Source organism: Oncorhynchus gorbuscha, linkage group LG03 (genome assembly GCF_021184085.1).
Source record: "Oncorhynchus gorbuscha isolate QuinsamMale2020 ecotype Even-year linkage group LG03, OgorEven_v1.0, whole genome shotgun sequence".
In the NCBI taxonomy this organism is placed as follows: Eukaryota; Metazoa; Chordata; class Actinopteri; order Salmoniformes; family Salmonidae; genus Oncorhynchus; species Oncorhynchus gorbuscha.
This window is the reverse complement of record NC_060175.1, coordinates 85253855-85271908: the sequence shown is the minus strand read 5'-3', so window position 1 is coordinate 85271908 and position 18054 is coordinate 85253855. Positions and strand designations below refer to the sequence as shown.

Genomic DNA, 18054 nt, shown 5'->3' with positions numbered 1-18054 from the left:
GATTTGAGGCCTCGTTTTAATTCCTCTGCCTTTTGTAGCCTTTGTTCCATGTCCATATTCTTGTTTTTGTCCGCGTGTTTCGTTTCATAATGTCGTCTCAGATTATACTCTTTCAGTACCGCCACACTTTCTCCACACAGAAGACACACAGGTTTTCCAGCTACCTCCGTGAACAAATACTCCGACTCCCACCTTGTTTGAAACCCCCGGTTCTCAGTGTCCACCTTCCGTTTTGCCATTTTTGATGGGTATCTGAAAGTTAATTTTACTGTGATGCTGACAACTGCTGTGCCAATAAATATTGAAATGAAGCAGCCTACTGCTCGGTGCGTCACCGTTGCATTGTGGGAAATGTAGTATTGGTGCGTGTAAAAGATCTGCGGGCTGCCGGCTTGCTGCGGTCTGCGGGCCGGTTCTAATAATAAATCAAGATCATCCCAGGGGCCGTAAAAAACCTTCTCGCGGGCCGGATGTGGCCCGCGGGCCTTGACTCTGACATATGTGCCTTAGGCCATTGGCACAGGTCATTTTAATAATGTTTACATATTGTTTTACCCACTTCATATGTATATACTGTATTCTGGCTCTGTAACTACTCCTGTAGACACCTTTACTGTTCATATACTGTCCATATCTATACACATAATCATATACATGCACTGTATATATTTACATTCCAGGCTCTGACAATGCTCATTCTAATAGTTATATATTTCGCATTATCTTGGGGATTTGCATGTATTGTTTTGTATTATTAGGTATTAATGCATTAGTGGGGTTAGGAAAATAAGCATTTTGCTACACCCGCAAAACATCTGCAAAATACAGTTCAAGTCGGAAGTTTACATACACCTTGGCCAAATACATTTAAACTCAGTTTTTCACAATTCCTGATATGTAATCCTAGTTAGAATTCCCTGTCTGAGATCAGTTAGGATCACCACTTTATTTTAAGAATGTGAAATGTCAGAATAATAGTAGAGAGAATGATTTATTTCAGCTTTAATTTATTTCATCGCATTCTCAATTTACACACACTCAATTACTCAGAATTTCAGAATTTACACACACTCAATTACTATTTGGTAGCATTGCCTTTAAATTGTTAAACTTGGGTCAAACAATTTGGGTAGCCTTCCACAAGCTTCCCACAATAAGTTGGGAGAATTTTTACCCATTCCTCCTGACAGAGCTGGTGTAACGGAGTCAGGTTTGTAGGCCTCCTTGCTCACACACGCTTTTTCAGTTCTGCCCCACATTTTCTATAGGATTGAGGTCAGGGCTTTGTGATGGCCACTCCAATACCTTGACTCTTTTGTCCTTAAGCCATTTTGCCACAACTTTGGAAGTGTGCTTGGGGTCATTGTCCATTTAGAAGACCCATTTGCGACCAAGCTTTAACTTCTTGACTGATGTCTTGAGATATTGATTCAATATATCCACATAATTTCCCCCCCTCATGATGCCATCTATTTTGTGAAGTGCACCAGTCCCTCCCGCAGCAAAGCACCCCCACAACATGATGCTGCCACCCTCTGTGCTTCATGGTTGGGATGATGTTCTTCAGCTTGCAAGCCTCCCCCTTTTTCATCCAAACATAACGATTGTCATTATGGACAAACAGTTATAATTTTGTTTCATCAGACCAGAGGACATTACTCCAAAAAGTACGATCTTTGTCCCCATGTGCAGTTGCAAACCGTAGTCTGTTTTTTTATGGCGGTTTTGGAGCATTGGCTTCTTCCTTGCTGAGCGGCCTTTCAGGTTATATCGATATAGGACTCATTTGACTGTGGATATAGATACTTTTGTACCTGTTTCCTCCAATATCTTCACAAGGTCATTTGCTGTTGTTCTGGGATTGATTTGCACATTTCGCACCAAAGTACGTTCATCTCTAGGAGACAGAACGCGTCTCCTACCTGAGCGGTATGACGGCTGCGTGGTTCCATGGTGTTTATACTTGCGTACTATTGTTTGTACAGATGAACGTGGTACCTTCAGGCGTTTGGAATTTGCTCCCAAGGATGAACCAGACTTGTGGAGGTCTACAATTATGGGGTCTTAGCTGATTTCTTTCAATTTCCCATGATGTCAAGCAAAGAGGCACTGCTTGAAGGTAGGTCTGGAACTACATCCACAGGTACACCTCCAATTGACTTGAAATGATGTCAATTGGCCTATCAGAAGCTTCTAAAGCCATGACATCATTTTCTGGACATTTCCAAGCTGTTTAAAGGCACAGTCAACTTAGTGGATGTAAACATCTGACCCACTGGAGTTGTGATACAGTGAATTATAAGTGAAATAATCTGTCTGTTAACAATTGTTGGAAAAGTTACTTGTGTCATGCACAAAGTAGATGTCCTAACCGACTTGCCAAAACTATAGTTTGTTTACAAGAAATTGGTTGAGTGGTTGAAAAATTAGTTTTAATGACTCCAACCTAAGTGTTTGTATACTTCCTACTTCAACTGTAAGTGTACGTAACCAATATAATTTAAATAGATTAAATGTAATATCAGTGAAGCACCTAGGTGCCCAGCAACAAGCTCTGACAATATTTGTGTATTTGCCTTTTTCTGATCATTATTCTTTAGTGATCCTGTGGCCCACTGTGGAAAGTAGATTTAAGCCTCCAGATGCTGGCTGATTGTTCCCGGTGATGTTGTGCTAGCTCCGCTCAGCTCTCTCAAAACCGCGCAGATGGAGCTGTCAGCTTCATTATGGATTTGAGATGATTAAAACTGCCGTCCATCCTCCTGGCTGATCGCTCAAGTCTCCTTATCGCGTTCTGAAGTCGAGAGGTAAAACGAGGCAGTGGAGTCAATAAGTAAAAATGAAATCCCACCAAAAATGTGATGAATGCACTGTTGGAGCGAGTGGTCGCATCTGCACGTCGCTCCAACGGGTAGTATAACTTTTTCATTATATTTCATTATATCACAACGGTTTGATTTGTCTTATCCTAGCAATTTCTTCTCAGCTAGCTACATAGCCGTCTTTGTATCAAAGATAATTGCGTAATTATCGTATTTCGCCGTCCTAACGTAGTCTTCACTAGCCAGCTAGCTAACGTCCACTGATTAGCTGCACTGGGAAAACTATTACACTCAACTGAACGACTTGATTAGTTTAGTGTTAGCTAGCTACATAGCTGTCTTTGCTGTCTTCGTATCATCGTATCCAATATAATTGTGTTGTTTAGGTTTAGAGTGTGTAGTCTTAGAGTGATTATCTTAATTTACCGAGGTTAGCTAGCCAGCTATTTGTCGTCCTTAACGTAGGTGACTCTGCTAGCTAGCCAACAGCTAGCCAACGCTAGCCAACGTCTTCTGTATAGAACTCAACTACCCGGTCGCATTCACAGGTTGTATCACATTTTCACTTCATTTCATTACAGTACAACGGTTTGATTTGTTTGATCGTAGCTAGCTACTTAGCTAGCTACATAGCCGTCTTTGTATCAAAGATAATTGTGTAGTCTAGAGCGATTTTCTAGGTTCGCTAGCCATCTATTGTCGTTCTTTTAACGCAACGTAACGTAAACAACACTGCTAGCTAGCCTGCTAGCCCCCGAATAGCAACACTGCAGAAACTATTACACTCAACGGAACGACTTGATTAGTGTAGTGTCAACAACGCACCCACTGCCAGCTGGCCTACTTCAGCAGTACTGTATCATTTTAATCATTTTAGTCAATAAGATTCTTGCTACGTAAGCTTAACTTTCTGAACATTCGAGACGTGTAGTCCACTTGTCATTCCAATCTCCTTTGCATTAGCGTAGCCTCTTCTGTAGCCTGTCAACTATGTGTCTGTTTATCCCTGTTCTCTCCTCTCTGCACAGACCTTACAAACGCTCCTCACCGCGTGGCCGCGGCCACCCTACTCTGGTGGTCCCAGCGCTCGACCCACGTGGAGTTCCAGGTCTCCGGTAGCCTCTGGAACTGCCAATCTGCGGTCAACAAGGCAGAGTTCATCTCAGCCTATGCCTCCCTCCAGTCCCTCGACTTCTTGGCACTGACGGAAACATGGATCACCACAGACAACACTGCTACTCCTACTGCTCTCTCTTCGTCCGCCCACGTGTTCTCGCACACCCCGAGAGCGTCTGGTCAGCGGGGTGGTGGCACCGGGATCCTCATCTCTCCCAAGTGGTCATTCTCTCTTTCTCCCCTTACCCATCTGTCTATCGCCTCCTTTGAATTCCATGCTGTCACAGTTACTAGCCCTTTCAAGCTTAACATCCTTATCATTTATCGCCCTCCAGGTTCCCTCGGAGAGTTCATCAATGAGCTTGATGCCTTGATAAGCTCCTTTCCTGAGGACGGCTCACCTCTCACAGTTCTGGGCGACTTTAACCTCCCCACGTCTACCTTTGACTCTTTCCTCTCTGCCTCCTTCTTTCCACTCCTCTCCTCTTTTGACCTCACCCTCTCACCTTCCCCCTACTCACAAGGCAGGCAATACGCTCGACCTCATCTTTACTAGATGCTGTTCTTCCACTAACCTCATTGCAACTCCCCTCCAAGTCTCCGACCACTGCCTTGTATCCTTTTCCCTCTCGCTCTCATCCAACACCTCCCACACTGCCCCTACTCGGATGGTATCGCGCCGTCCCAACCTTCGCTCTCTCTCCCCCGCTACTCTCTCCTCTTCCATCCTATCATCTCTTCCCTCCGCTCAAACCTTCTCCCACCTATCTCCTGATTCTGCCTCCTCAACCCTCCTCTCCTCCCTCTCTGCATCCCTTGACTCTCTATGTCCCCTATCCTCCAGGCCGGCTCGGTCCTCCCCTCCCGCTCCGTGGCTCGATGACTCATTGCGAGCTCACAGAACAGGGCTCCGGGCAGCCGAGCGGAAATGGAGGAAAACTCGCCTCCCTGCGGACCTGGCATCCTTTCACTCCCTCCTCTCTACATTTTCCTCCTCTGTCTCTGCTGCTAAAGCCACTTTCTACCACGCTAAATTCCAAGCATCTGCCTCTAACCCTAGGAAGCTCTTTGCCACCTTCTCCTCCCTCCTGAATCCTCCGCCCCCCCCCCCCTCCTCCCTCTCTGCAGATGACTTCGTCAACCATTTTGAAAAGAAGGTCGACGACATCCGATCCTCGTTTGCTAAGTCAAACGACACCGCTGGTTCTGCTCACACTGCCCTTCCCTGTGCTCTGACCTCTTTCTCCCCTCTCTCTCCAGATGAAATCTCGCGTCCTGTGACGGCCGGCCGCCCAACAACCTGCCCGCTTGACCCTATCCCCTCCTCTCTTCTCCAGACCATTTCCGGAGACCTTCTCCCTTACCTCACCTCGCTCATCAACTCATCCCTGACCGTTGGCTACGTCCCTTCCGTCTTCAAGAGAGCGAGAGTTGCACCCCTTCTGAAAAAACCTACACTCGATCCCTCCGATGTCAACAATTACAGACCAGTATCCCTTCTTTCTTTTCTCTCCAAAACTCTTGAACGTGCCGTCCTTGGCCAGCTCTCCCGCTATCTCTCTCTGAATGACCTTCTTGATCCAAATCAGTCAGGTTTCAAGACTAGTCATTCAACTGAGACTGCTCTCCTCTGTATCACGGAGGCGCTCCGCACTGCTAAAGCTAACTCTCTCTCCTCTGCTCTCATCCTTCTAGATCTATCGGCTGCCTTCGATACTGTGAACCATCAGATCCTCCTCTCCACCCTCTCCGAGTTGGGCATCTCCGGCGCGGCCCACGCTTGGATTGCGTCCTACCTGACAGGTCGCTCCTACCAGGTGGCGTGGCGAGAATCTGTCTCCTCACCACGCGCTCTCACCACTGGTGTCCCCCAGGGCTCTGTTCTTGGCCCTCTCCTATTCTCGCTATACACCAAGTCACTTGGCTCTGTCATAACCTCACATGGTCTCTCTTATCATTGCTATGCAGACGACACACAATTAATCTTCTCCTTTCCCCCTTCTGATGACCAGGTGGCGAATCGCATCTCTGCATGTCTGGCAGACATATCAGTGTGGATGACGGATCACCACCTCAAGCTGAACCTCGGCAAGACGGAGCTGCTCTTCCTCCCGGGAAGGACTGCCCGTTCCATGATCTCGCCATCACGGTTGACAACTCCATTGTGTCCTCCTCCCAGAGCGCCAAGAACCTTGGCGTGATCCTGGACAACACCCTGTCGTTCTCAACTAACATCAAGGCGGTGGCCCGTTCCTGTAGGTTCATGCTCTACAACATCCGCAGAGTACGACCCTGCCTCACACAGGAAGCGGCGCAGGTCCTAATCCAGGCACTTGTCATCTCCCGTCTGGATTACTGCAACTCGCTGTTGGCTGGGCTCCCTGCCTGTGCCATTAAACCCCTTCAACTCATCCAGAACGCCGCAGCCCGTCTGGTGTTCAACCTTCCCAAGTTCTCTCACGTCACCCCGCTCCTCCGTTCTCTCCACTGGCTTCCAGTTGAAGCTCGCATCCGCTACAAGACCATGGTGCTTGCCTACGGAGCTGTGAGGGGAACGGCACCTCAGTACCTCCAGGCTCTGATCAGGCCCTACACCCAAACAAGGGCACTGCGTTCATCCACCTCTGGCCTGCTCGCCTCCCTACCACTGAGGAAGTACAGCTCCCGCTCAGCCCAGTCAAAACTGTTCGCTGCCCTGGCCCCCCCAATGGTGGAACAAACTCCCTCACGACGCCAGGACAGCGGAGTCAATCACCACCTTCCGGAGACACCTGAAACCCCACCTCTTTAAGGAATACCTAGGATAGGTTAAGTAATCCCTCTCACCCCACCCCCCCCCCTAAGTTTTAGATGCACTATTGTTAAGTGACTGTCCCACTGGATGTCATAAGGTGAATGCACCAATTTGTAAGTCGCTCTGGATAAGAGCGTCTGCTAAATGACTTAAATGTAAATGTAAATGTAAATGTATAGAACCTGCTGCAGCTGCTAATTCAGGTCTTGTTATCACACTCTGAAGAGGTGAGGTGAAACGAACAGTCAGTTAAATAAGCAAGTCCAGAATCCACCCGAAGCACATATAAAATGTACGTTAAGTACAGTACTCGAGTGCTGCAGTTAGGTATCTATTTTTAAATTTGACAAACGCCACGCCACCAATGCTACATTGTGACCTCTGAGAGCCTTGTAGAGGTGTAGGCTACAATAGAGTGAGAGGCTCTTCAGGCAGAAAGAGAGAAACTTTCCCCACTGGTTACCATGGCAATCTAATAATCTCACCATTACTCTATATTTACTCTCGATAAGCTGGGTAAAAATGAATTTTCTTCCCGAGCGTTAAATCTGGACTTAAATGCTGATGCCCGGTGACAGCCATGCAGAGTCGAGCCTTCTGATTTATAGAAACTCGGCCAAGAAGAGATGAAGAGTAGCCAGAATGAACAGATGCTGTTTTACTTCATGTTTCCAATGCACAGCTCTTTCATGGCTGACATCTCCTCTGAGAGGAAAAGGTGCACTATTGGCAAGCGACCATTTTAAATACCTTTTGTTGTTTCTGTATTGGCTAGCTATAACACCTTATTCATCCAAACAGGTCAGGAGATAGCAAATTGTTCCTTTACCCAATGTCAACTAGAAATATGAGGTGTTGGTGTACCTATTTTAGAATGCAATCTCTAACGTCATTTGTTTGTTTTACACAAATTCAGACAGCATGAAGAAACATCAATATCAAGTCCGATAATTGAGTGGGGAGGATATGCCAGGGAACACGGTTGAATAGATCACACTCATAAAACTTTCTCTCTGTTATGTAGTCCCACTTGTTGGTGGCAATCCCCTTTCTGTACTTAAAAAGTGACTGCCTATACAAAGCATTGATTCAAGGAAGAAATAGTTCTGTCAAAATTGACCACAAAGTGTAAGTAGGATCATTTTGGTCATATAGTCAGCCTCATCTTAAAGTTTGAAACATCCGTGCATCACAACAGGTAAATTCAGTTTAGGTGTTAATTTGACGATGTTCATTTGACAACTAACATGGGGTGAACAGCTGCAGTGATTGCTCTCTATCCAATAGCATAGAGAGTGAGACAGACCTGCCCAGCAGCTCCGACTTTGTTTAGATAAGACAAAACATTGCAAATTCTTTTACTTGAGAAATACTGCACCAAAACCTTAATTAGATGTCAAATTGCGCAACTAAAACATCATTGGCAAAACCATAAAAACAAACCACAGATTTCTTGAGTTATCTTAGATTAATTCTGCATAGAATCGGTCAGGAAACACACCTCCAAGACTAATGAGCAACTGAAAGACACACGTGCCAATCGTTGTGTTCAGTGGCTCTTTAACACTAGAATAAGTATTTCATAGCCAACTGTCCCCAAATGAAGTACAGGAATGCATGACAACTGCATTTACTGGTAAGTAACAAAATCAGCGGAACTTGAGCAAGAGTCTGACCAAATCTCCTCGACTGTTAAAGTTTGCTATCTAGAGTGATTGAATTATGCAATGCTGCCTTTGACATTGGGAGAAAAGGCGTGTGGAATAATTGGCTCTCTCTCTCTCTCTCTCTCTCTCTCTCTCTCTCTCTCTCTCTCTCTCTCTCTCTCTCTCTCTCTCTCTCTCTCTCTCTGTCTCTCTCTGTCTCTGTCTCTCTCTCTCTGTCTCTCTCTCTGTCTCTGTCTCTGTCTCTGTCTCTGTCTCTCTCTCTCTCTCTCTCTTCAGAAGCACCCTCTCTTCTTCTGTAAGTGTTTTAGATTGCTCGGTGACTCAGTGGAAATCAGGTCAGATTGACACTTTGACACCAGCGTTAATTGGCAATTGTGAGCCATCAGCAGGCTTCGACAGAAGGTTTCCCCTGCCCCATCTCTCCCATCCCTCCCCGCTCAGGTACCACATTTGAGAGGATGGATTGGAGAGGGGCCACGGGGAAGAGCAGAGGGGATAGGGGGGTTAAGTCTCACTGCATGTCAACCCTCACACTCTCCAGGAAGTTTAATGCATTATAAATGAGGGACAGATTCCGTACATTTGCAATGGGTGGGAGGAAGGGAGGGCTGGCTTGCTCTCGACAACATATCCATGCACAAATGAGGGCTATTCCCACATTTTTCATGAGCTTTAATGCTGCTAGCGGACGTGGGCTGTACAGAGGCATTAGGCCTTAATGCTTAATGGCCATTTAGAATGATTGCCTTATAGCTTCAAATAACTCCTTGCTTAGAAACGGAGTTCCACATATTTTTCCTTTGCTCGGCAATGTTTTTGTTATTGAGGCCATCTTGGGAGGACAAACCCGCTCAAAAGCAGTTCCTGCACAAATGGTCTGATAACAGTTTAAAATCAATGCCCACAAGCAATTAAAATAGCCAGGCTATGAAATTGAGCAAAGGTCAAGGGCCCCCTGTGATGGGAAGCTAAGCCAATGTCCATTTATAGGGGAGAACACAGTTTCTGGTTCAAACGTGGATGGCTTCATTACTAAATGCACTGTTTGCTTCCGGTACCATTTTCAGATTGACGTCAGTGTTCCATTTCGTTTTCAAGGTTGGCAGTATGTTTTTTTGTTGTTGTTGCCAATTAAGAGCTATAGTGCTGCTAGATTTTTATCAACTGGCTGTGGAGTTTTGCCACAGGCTTTTATCCACTACTGTTTATTTAACTGGATGTGCATACACATAGGTACTGTACAGTATATATGTATGTTAAGGTCAATGTGTTTGATAAACTATTTACATCTGTTGCTGATATTATATTAGATTGTTCCCCTACTGGGCTGGGCTAGGTAGTCTTTAATAAAGGCAGATAGTGAGATTTTCTTAAAATGCCATGCTTGTCAATGGCATGTTCATCAAACTGTCAAGACCATGAAGGTGAAAACCTAATTTATTTCTCTCCAGGAGCCTTGGTGTGCCCCAAACTCTGCTGACACAGGGGTCAAGTAGCTATTTCTGTCCATCTCTTATTCTCTCTCTTTCCCATTCTCACACCCTCTCTCTTTGTCTGGTACTGATTCTTCCAAACAAAACCTAACCCAGCACCTCTAAAGCAAGGTGACTGCTAAAGGTGATTTTTCAGCCTCACTGCTAGAGCACAATGAGTTTGAGCTGGCAGGGCCAATTCTTTCAGTTCTGGACAGGGATAGAGAATCATCTGGGCTGTCTCCCGGGTGTGTCAGTGGAATCATTATCTGACATTATCTTGTCTTGTTAATGCACTGCTCTAAAAGTAGGTTATAATGAGACCTAAGACTGTATTTGTATGGCCAGGGCTTCAGCCTGATATGAATTTGGTATAAGCTGGAAATCTCTGCCAGAGAAGCCTTTCATGCCGACATGAATGTAAAACTAAACAATTCTCCATGGAGAAGTGGGCTATCGATCCATGATCTATTATCCATGAACTTGGACAGGTATTCATTTATTACTCCACACTTTCAACTTAAGCCTTGATGTCAGCCAGGAAGGGAGGCATGGGAGTGAGCAAGAGAGAAAGATCCAAATGACTGCCAGATAAGTTAATGTGTCTTTGCTGCAGAGGGACTGATTGCGGCGAAGGAAGGGAGTCATTCCTGAGACAGCCAGAGAAATCATGAATCCAAGGTTGACCTGGCTGCTTTGTGCCCTGCCCACAGAAGTTTGTTATGTATATGCACAATGAGGGAGCTAGCATTTTACAATGACTGAGTGGCTGCTCCTTTTGAGCTATCCCGAAGACTAACTAGACTGAATCAGCAGACAATCATCTGGCTGATGAGGGTTTGGATGTATGGGCCTGCAAGGACGTTTTCATCATGCTGCATGTGGCCCACTCATTGCTGGTGAATTGTTCCCCCCCCTTCCCAACCCCACACCACCTCATCATACTGTATGTCGGCCATAGAGAGAAATCTGTGGTGCTGACATGTACTGCGTCTGTAGATGACCTTATTCCTCCTAAACTGAGGGATCAGCACCTTGCACGGTTCTCCACGGTTTAAGTAAAACCATAGTGTTTTGTAGTTCAGTCATACGGAATTATTCGAACCAGCGAAACATCTGGAAGTCCGCATTTGTTTTTCGGCATTGTGCAAAAGCAAGGCTGCGATTGGTGGATGGAGACTCATGGTTGGAGGTTTGTGTCACAATAAGCAGAGAGGGGTGACCACTGTGAACCATGTTATATGCCCTGTAGAAATGTGCATATGTTTTTGTTTGTTCTTATTAGCGCCTTGATAGACATGAATTGATATTGTGGCGGATGTTTTTTCAACATTCTAAATATGTTACAGGATCCTAAGCTTATTATATTTTTTACAAAAACTTCTGTCATTGGAGAAAGTAACGGGAAAGTAATGCTGCTTTGAAAGTTGATGACCCCAATTTTGAGTTGGAACATAGCTAACCCAAAATATGAACTTAAAAACTGTCTGGGTTCATCAATAACAGCTTAGGCATGGATAACATGTACATTTGTATTTGAACTGAACTATTGGTTATTTTGAGGTAAAGACTTTGAGATTAAGTTTGGACAAGTGAAAAGTATTAGTGCTTTGAATTCACTTTGAATCAGAGAAGAGTTAAGAAACTCAAAGTGAGGTTTAAGGTTCCCACCAGTTCAGGAGAAGTTGTAAAATTGTTGTACAAAAATAGATAACTAATCTAATATGCAGGTGGTTGGCTTTGATTAAATACTTTATAGATCTGTTAAATAATGAAGAGAGAATGATCAATACCTTCACAGATATCTTCCTCTGACCTTGAGTAGATTGCCCTTGGTGTTATGTGGAGCGCATATGGTTTTTCAAAAACATCCTTAAAATGTTACTAGTTTTCTGTAACATGGCAAATTACTACCAGCCTTTCGTGACTAAGCTCTTCTTTGTGTTTTGTGTCCTTCTTTCTTTGCAGGTCTGGCAGTTCACCAGATTATTACAATCACTGTGTCTCTCATTATGGTCATTGCAGCCTTGATAACTACACTTGTCCTTAAAAACTGGTAGGAAAGATTCCTTTACTTTGCAATTACTTCCTGACACACACACAACACATCGCTTTTGAAAGTTTCAATTAGGCTTTTACCAGAGCCACTCATCCACAGTGGTACAAGGTATGATTTTATGTTTGTTTCTTGTCTTTGGTACGTGTTTTTGTAGCTGTGTACAGTCGGGGAATGGCCGTCACAGTAGCCATCAGCGGAAGATCCACCAGCAGGAGGAGAGCTGTCAGAACCTGACCGACTTCACCCCTGCCCGCGTGCCCAACAAAGTGGACATCTTCACCGCCTACAACGACAGCCTGCAGTGCTCCCGCGAGTGTGTGCGCACCGCCGTGCCCGTCTACACAGACGAGATGATCCAGCAGACCCCTATATACAAGACCACCTATAACGGAAATAGGTACACCGGCATTAAATCGCTCTCAGCACTAGGTTTCTGGGTCAGTTTGATCACTGTTTGTGTAAGTGCTTCCTTCTCACTTTTGGGCTGGTTATTATGAGCAGTGCTGGGGTCTTTCCTCAAAAAAGCATATATATTACCTGCAACTCGTTACTTCTTTAAACAATAACAAATGACTTTACTTATTACTCCCTGGGAAAAGTAAAAAGTTACCCCCCAAAATGTTGCGCATCCTAACACAATGTAAACGTTACATAGGCCCTATACACCAACTCAAGTAGCCTAATAATGAGCAACACAAAAAAGAGGGGTATAGGGCAGTATTTCTGCTACATACCCAGCTTAGCTCCCACAGCCTGTCCTCCTCAAAACAAGCCTTGATTGTTTGGATGAGGTAGGCCTACAGTCATCTTCAGCAGGGGTGGTCAGACCTTGGGGTTCTTTCGCTATGAATTTTGTCTTGGCGTGTTGCTTTTGAAGGTGCTTCAAGAGATTGGAGGTTGCGTTTCTAGCAGTGGAAAAGTGTTTCTCTCCTGGGCACAGTTTACATTTTACAGTTATATTCTTGCCATTTTGTCATCCTACCAAATCAAAATAATGGGAGTACTTCCATGCTGAGAAACAATGTTTTAAATGCCACTTTTCAACTAAAACGGTCAGTACTGTAGTAGGGCATGCGTGCATGAACAGGAACTTGGTGAGAGGACAACAGAATAATCATCACATATAATAACTATAATAGAAATAGGATACCTACTGTATCTTTGATCAATAACTGTAATATTGTTTCTCAAATTGGTACAGTACTACGTTATATTACTCGTTACCGCAAAAAGTAATCGTATTAATGTAACGCATTACCCCCAACACTGATTATGAGTCGGGACAGGAGTTTCTCCTGGTATAATCACATATTTCGGAAAAAGTCCTTGCCCTAAATGGTGTAAATCCTCTTTTTGTAAGTGGTATTGTTTTCCTTGCAAAGTACCTCTTTACAGTGTCTCCTGGACTCAGGCTCTCATTATCTTTGTGTCTCAATCCTTTGTCCTACAGACCTTCTCCCACTGAAAGGCAGCTGATTCCTGTGGCCTTTGTGTCAGAGAAGTGGTTCGAGATCTCCTGCTGACTATCTGAAGCCTTTTTTACATCACGTCGATGGAACACACTTCCTGAATTTATGCTCTGGTGAGTACTATGTCTATTTCCCCTCCGCAAATCCTTTCCTGAGCCTTCCCAAGCAGTTTGGGAATAGAAGGGAAATGCATATGGTTGTTATTTCGGCATGGATTTTTCATAAACTGCCCTGGAAAATATTATTTAATGGCAAGATCACCAAAGGTCATTCATTAGCAATTATAATCCAATTATGTTTGATTCATGCTCTTCAACAACCTAGCCTTTATGAAAAATATTACGTATTTATGGGGTTGCGGCCCTCATTCTGGTGGCCAGTGTAATATTGTTTCAATGTTTTGTTATGGGAAAGGGGAACTTTCCCTTGACTTTCCTGTATTTTTTATGCATCACCGATAAGCTGGATTGCCTCCATTTGAAATTCCAAGCATGAAAGTTAAACACATGCACTGGGCTAGTGTGTGGCTAAAAGCCCAGGGGGCCACACGTCTGTTATTGACCCAGCTTTGAAAAGGAATAGAACAACTGCAGGAACAGTAGCAGGAGGAAGAGGGCCAAGACCATCGTCTGTACAGACATTGGTCTCAGTCAGAGAAAGAACTAAAACGCCCCAGCACTGCAGACTTAAAGACCATGGAGAGCCGTTGTAGTTAGATGGGCATAAACAATGTTATTGCAATGTAGATGCACATTGTGACATGGTACTTACAACTGGCAGCTACACAACATATTGTAGGTTATTTACTGTGTTCAATGTTGAGTTTGACACATGCTTATCTTGCTTTAACTACTGCTATTGGTTTTCTACAGCTCTTCTGACAATTTTACTTGCTAATGTCAAGATTTTTCTCCACAGGATCCTTTGGTAAACTTTTCCAACCAAGATAAAGAAGCGACTCAAAACGACACAGATGAAGATATTTATTTTTCTATAAATGATGACAAACCGAGCAGCCATACCGCTGCCACTCTATACTATTTTCCAGAGACCTGTGTTAATTTAGATATCTAGTTAGAGTTAATATATAACTACATTACTGGACGTGCCAGAGAAGACCATCTACGTCAGCGTCACCTTGAAGGGGACTAGGTTTCTTGGAGAGCTAGGAGACTTGGAGGATCTGCTCTCAGTGGAAAAAGCTGAGCTGTATTACTGAACAATGTGCCAATTACGCCACTATGTGCCATAATCTGTACAGAACAACAATTGATGGACAACTAAAGACAGTGCTATATTAACCTTGTATCAAACATATTCTTTTTAAAGAAAAATGAAGAAAAAAATATGTTTAAGTATTTGAATATGTTTTCTGAAATAGTCCAAAAAATATATATTATATGAAGCACTAATCATTGAGGGCAAGGGGGGAAAGAAAAGAAAACGGTAAATGCTTTAGTCAACACCTACATTTAATGCATTGTTACTATGTCCCATTTTAAAACCAGAGTAGTCTGTCTATTTTTATATACGCAAAGAGGTCAGTCAGTCAGAACCCAAACAGTAGAATTCCATACCACATGATGTTTGGACAGCGGAACGCCATTAACAGTCCAATCAGAGATCGAATCCAAACCCAGATTATTTTCCCTTTCGCTATGTCCTTTTTGTCAAAGGTTTTGGATTGTGCTAACTACATAAAAAAAGGGCTCTATGGCTGTCGAACATTGCATACCCTATGTCCTGTTGTGTTCAGTTCTATCTGAATTTGAATAGCTAAAGCAAACAGAGAGGATTAGCAGTATGTTTACATATGTACTGACTCAGGTCAGTGTCCAATACACAAGTCTTCATTTCATTTTCCATCCCAAGCATTATTCACAAGGGATAAGACATGATGAGTTACTTTGAGTGGTGGTAGGATATGAGCGGTACCGCACAAGGGTGGAATTTAGAATGAACTTGTAAGAATATAATTATTCTAACTCAACAATTACAGTAAGTGAGAAATATTGAATATCTCCTCTGAACTATATGAATAATCGGTGTTTACCACTGTTTCCCAGTGTCTAATTGCAAATATTTGTCTTATTAGTCTTAAAACAACCAAGGGTCAGATTTATCAAACAATGCTCCTAAGGCCATTAATAAGTGTGATTTCTGTATATTATTGGGGGAATCACAATACCTTTTTGTGTTGCATTTATCAAGCACATCCTAATTGGAATTATAATTTGAATGATCATATTATCATCAAACACCTTTACAAATGGTGCCCTGTGCGAGAAGTATTTACATTCAGGAGTAGTATTTTCAATACCATAATCTCTGAAATACATGCAAATCAAGAAATGGAAATTAACAGGACATCTGAATAAAAATGGTAAAGTATTCCTCCAAATTAGGTCCAAATTAGCTGTATATCTTGTGCTGTGAATGCAGACACAACTATTTTTAATAATGTTCCTCCCTAAAGCTCACTTATGTCACTATCTCTCTTTCATGTCAAGTGCAGTACAGTGAAAAACAACCATGTTCTTTCCTGGTTCCTGAGGGTTGCTCATAGATGCGATTTTGTTGAACATCAGCCTCGTCTTAACCTCCAGCATCATCAATGAGATGTGGAACTAGGGAGATTAGGAGCAGCCAATCAGAGTCTAGAAGACTGTGCCACATGTAATACATTAATTAATTGATTAGTTCATACAATTCCACTATTAGTGAGTCAGGACACTTGAACATAACACAAAACATTTCATTACGCTAGTGGGTAGGTAGAAAGCACAAACAAGAACAACACGTGATTGCAATTATTCGGTGTCGACAGCAATATGTACATATTTAAAGATGGACTGGATTCTTGTCCGGATGTGGGCTGATATCTGCACTTACTCAATGAGATGGACAAGATTCAGGCTTCAGCTATTCTGTTTCCAGAGCTCAAGGTAGAGGTGGACCCATAGTACAGATCCTAAATCACAAGCTTATGTAACTGGAGGGGTAAAGAACTGACCTTGGATCTGTGGCTGTGGTGCAACTGTGACTCCTAGTACACCACTCTCACAGCAAAACACCACGAACGACCATGCCAATTCATCCAAACATGTACGCTGAGACCAAGTTGCGTCAACATAACATATATTTTTTGAACAAAAAGTGTTATCTTGATAGTCTGAGGGTTACTAAACTGTATATTATACATGTGTAAATGTATTTTCTATATATTTACTTCTATTTGTGTACAGGTATGTTCTATTTTTAAAGACCTGTCTCTTTTTGGGAAAGGTTTGGCTAGGTCGGGATAGTGTCTTTGTTTACATGTGAACTACCGTATTTCTTTCACAACACAAAATAACCTTGTGCCAAGCTTCCTACCTGCACTTTCAAGCAGTACCTGTATTATATATTTGGCTAATCAATACAATACTTAAATAGACACTGCAATATTTCACATACTGAAAAAGTTGTTAGAAGTAACAAAGCTAGGGAGAGAAGGTATTTTGATTGTATACTATGATGAGATCGGCGTGCTGATGCTTGGGGTTTGGTTGGTAGAAGATGCACAATTATCAAATGCTGACAAACCATTTTCATATGAAATATATTTGCTTCTGGAAATATGATTAGTCATGGTGAAAAGGGGAAGTAATGTAAACCCAAGAATAATTGTTATGAGAGAAAGTTAGACTGAGTTAATTGTTTGCTCATTTTTGCTGTAATATTTAAAACTACATGTAACCACTCTAGAGACCAAGACATATGTGTCAGTTTTCTCTTTAAAGGCAGGGAAAACTATTAGGCCAATGACCTTGTACTATTTAGCATGAGTTGAAACCACAGATAAATGATCAGAAAGAAGTACAGTAATAAAGAGAACAGGGTTTTTAGGGTAAATATTTCACTCCCCTTTGCATTTGCAGAGAACAAGTACATGAACAAGGATTTTTATGTTTTGGTTATGCTGGTACTGAAATGTATCGGGTATGTACTTATTATGTCTTTCTACCATATGATGATGACAAACACCACCAATGTTTTGCAACAAAATTCTCCACTTTCATGAACATCTTCATGATCAGATTTTTAGATAGCATGATTGTTTAAAGCCAGCTACATACTACACCATTTTTACCTCAATATTCTAAAGGAAGTTTGGAACATCATAGGAATATCAAGGGCACAATTTCTTTAATGTGAAAGGTTTCCTCGAGTGCTGTCTACAAGCCTCAGATGTTCGAATATCCTCCCAAGCATTGTCCCCAATGCGCATTTCTTAAATTTCCAATATACTTTCAAATTGTTACATATGAAAGTGTTGTCTTGAAATACACTACATGGCCAAAAGCATGTGGACACCTACTCATTGAACATCTCATTCCAAAATCATTGGCATTAATATTGAGTTGGTCCCCCCTTTGCTGCTATAACAGCCTCCACTCTTCTGGGAATGGTTTCCACTAGATGTTGTAACATTGCTGCGGGGACTTCCTTCCATTCAGCCACAAGAGCATTAGTGAGGTCGGGCACTGTGGTTGGGCGATTAGGCCTGGCTCACAGTAGGCATTCCAATTCATCCCAAAGGTGGTCGATGGGGTTGAGGTCAGGGCTCTGTTCAGGCCAGTCAAGTTATTCCACACCGATCTTGACAAACTATT

The 18054-nt window shown here is 43.1% G+C and overlaps 1 protein-coding gene across 1 annotated transcript in view; it reads left to right on the top strand.

Annotated features, from left to right (window-relative positions):
- Positions 1-17831, top strand: part of LOC124022445 (adherens junction-associated protein 1-like) — an 86590-nt gene extending 68759 nt beyond the window's left edge. Inside the window, exons 3-6 of the mRNA XM_046337366.1 lie at positions 11840-11927; positions 12085-12327; positions 13381-13512; positions 14318-17831. Coding sequence (XP_046193322.1) covers positions 11840-11927; positions 12085-12327; positions 13381-13453 — 404 coding nt within the window. The 3' untranslated portion in view covers positions 13454-13512; positions 14318-17831. The remainder of the gene's footprint in view (positions 1-11839; positions 11928-12084; positions 12328-13380; positions 13513-14317) is intronic.
- Positions 17832-18054: the final 223 nt, after the last annotated feature.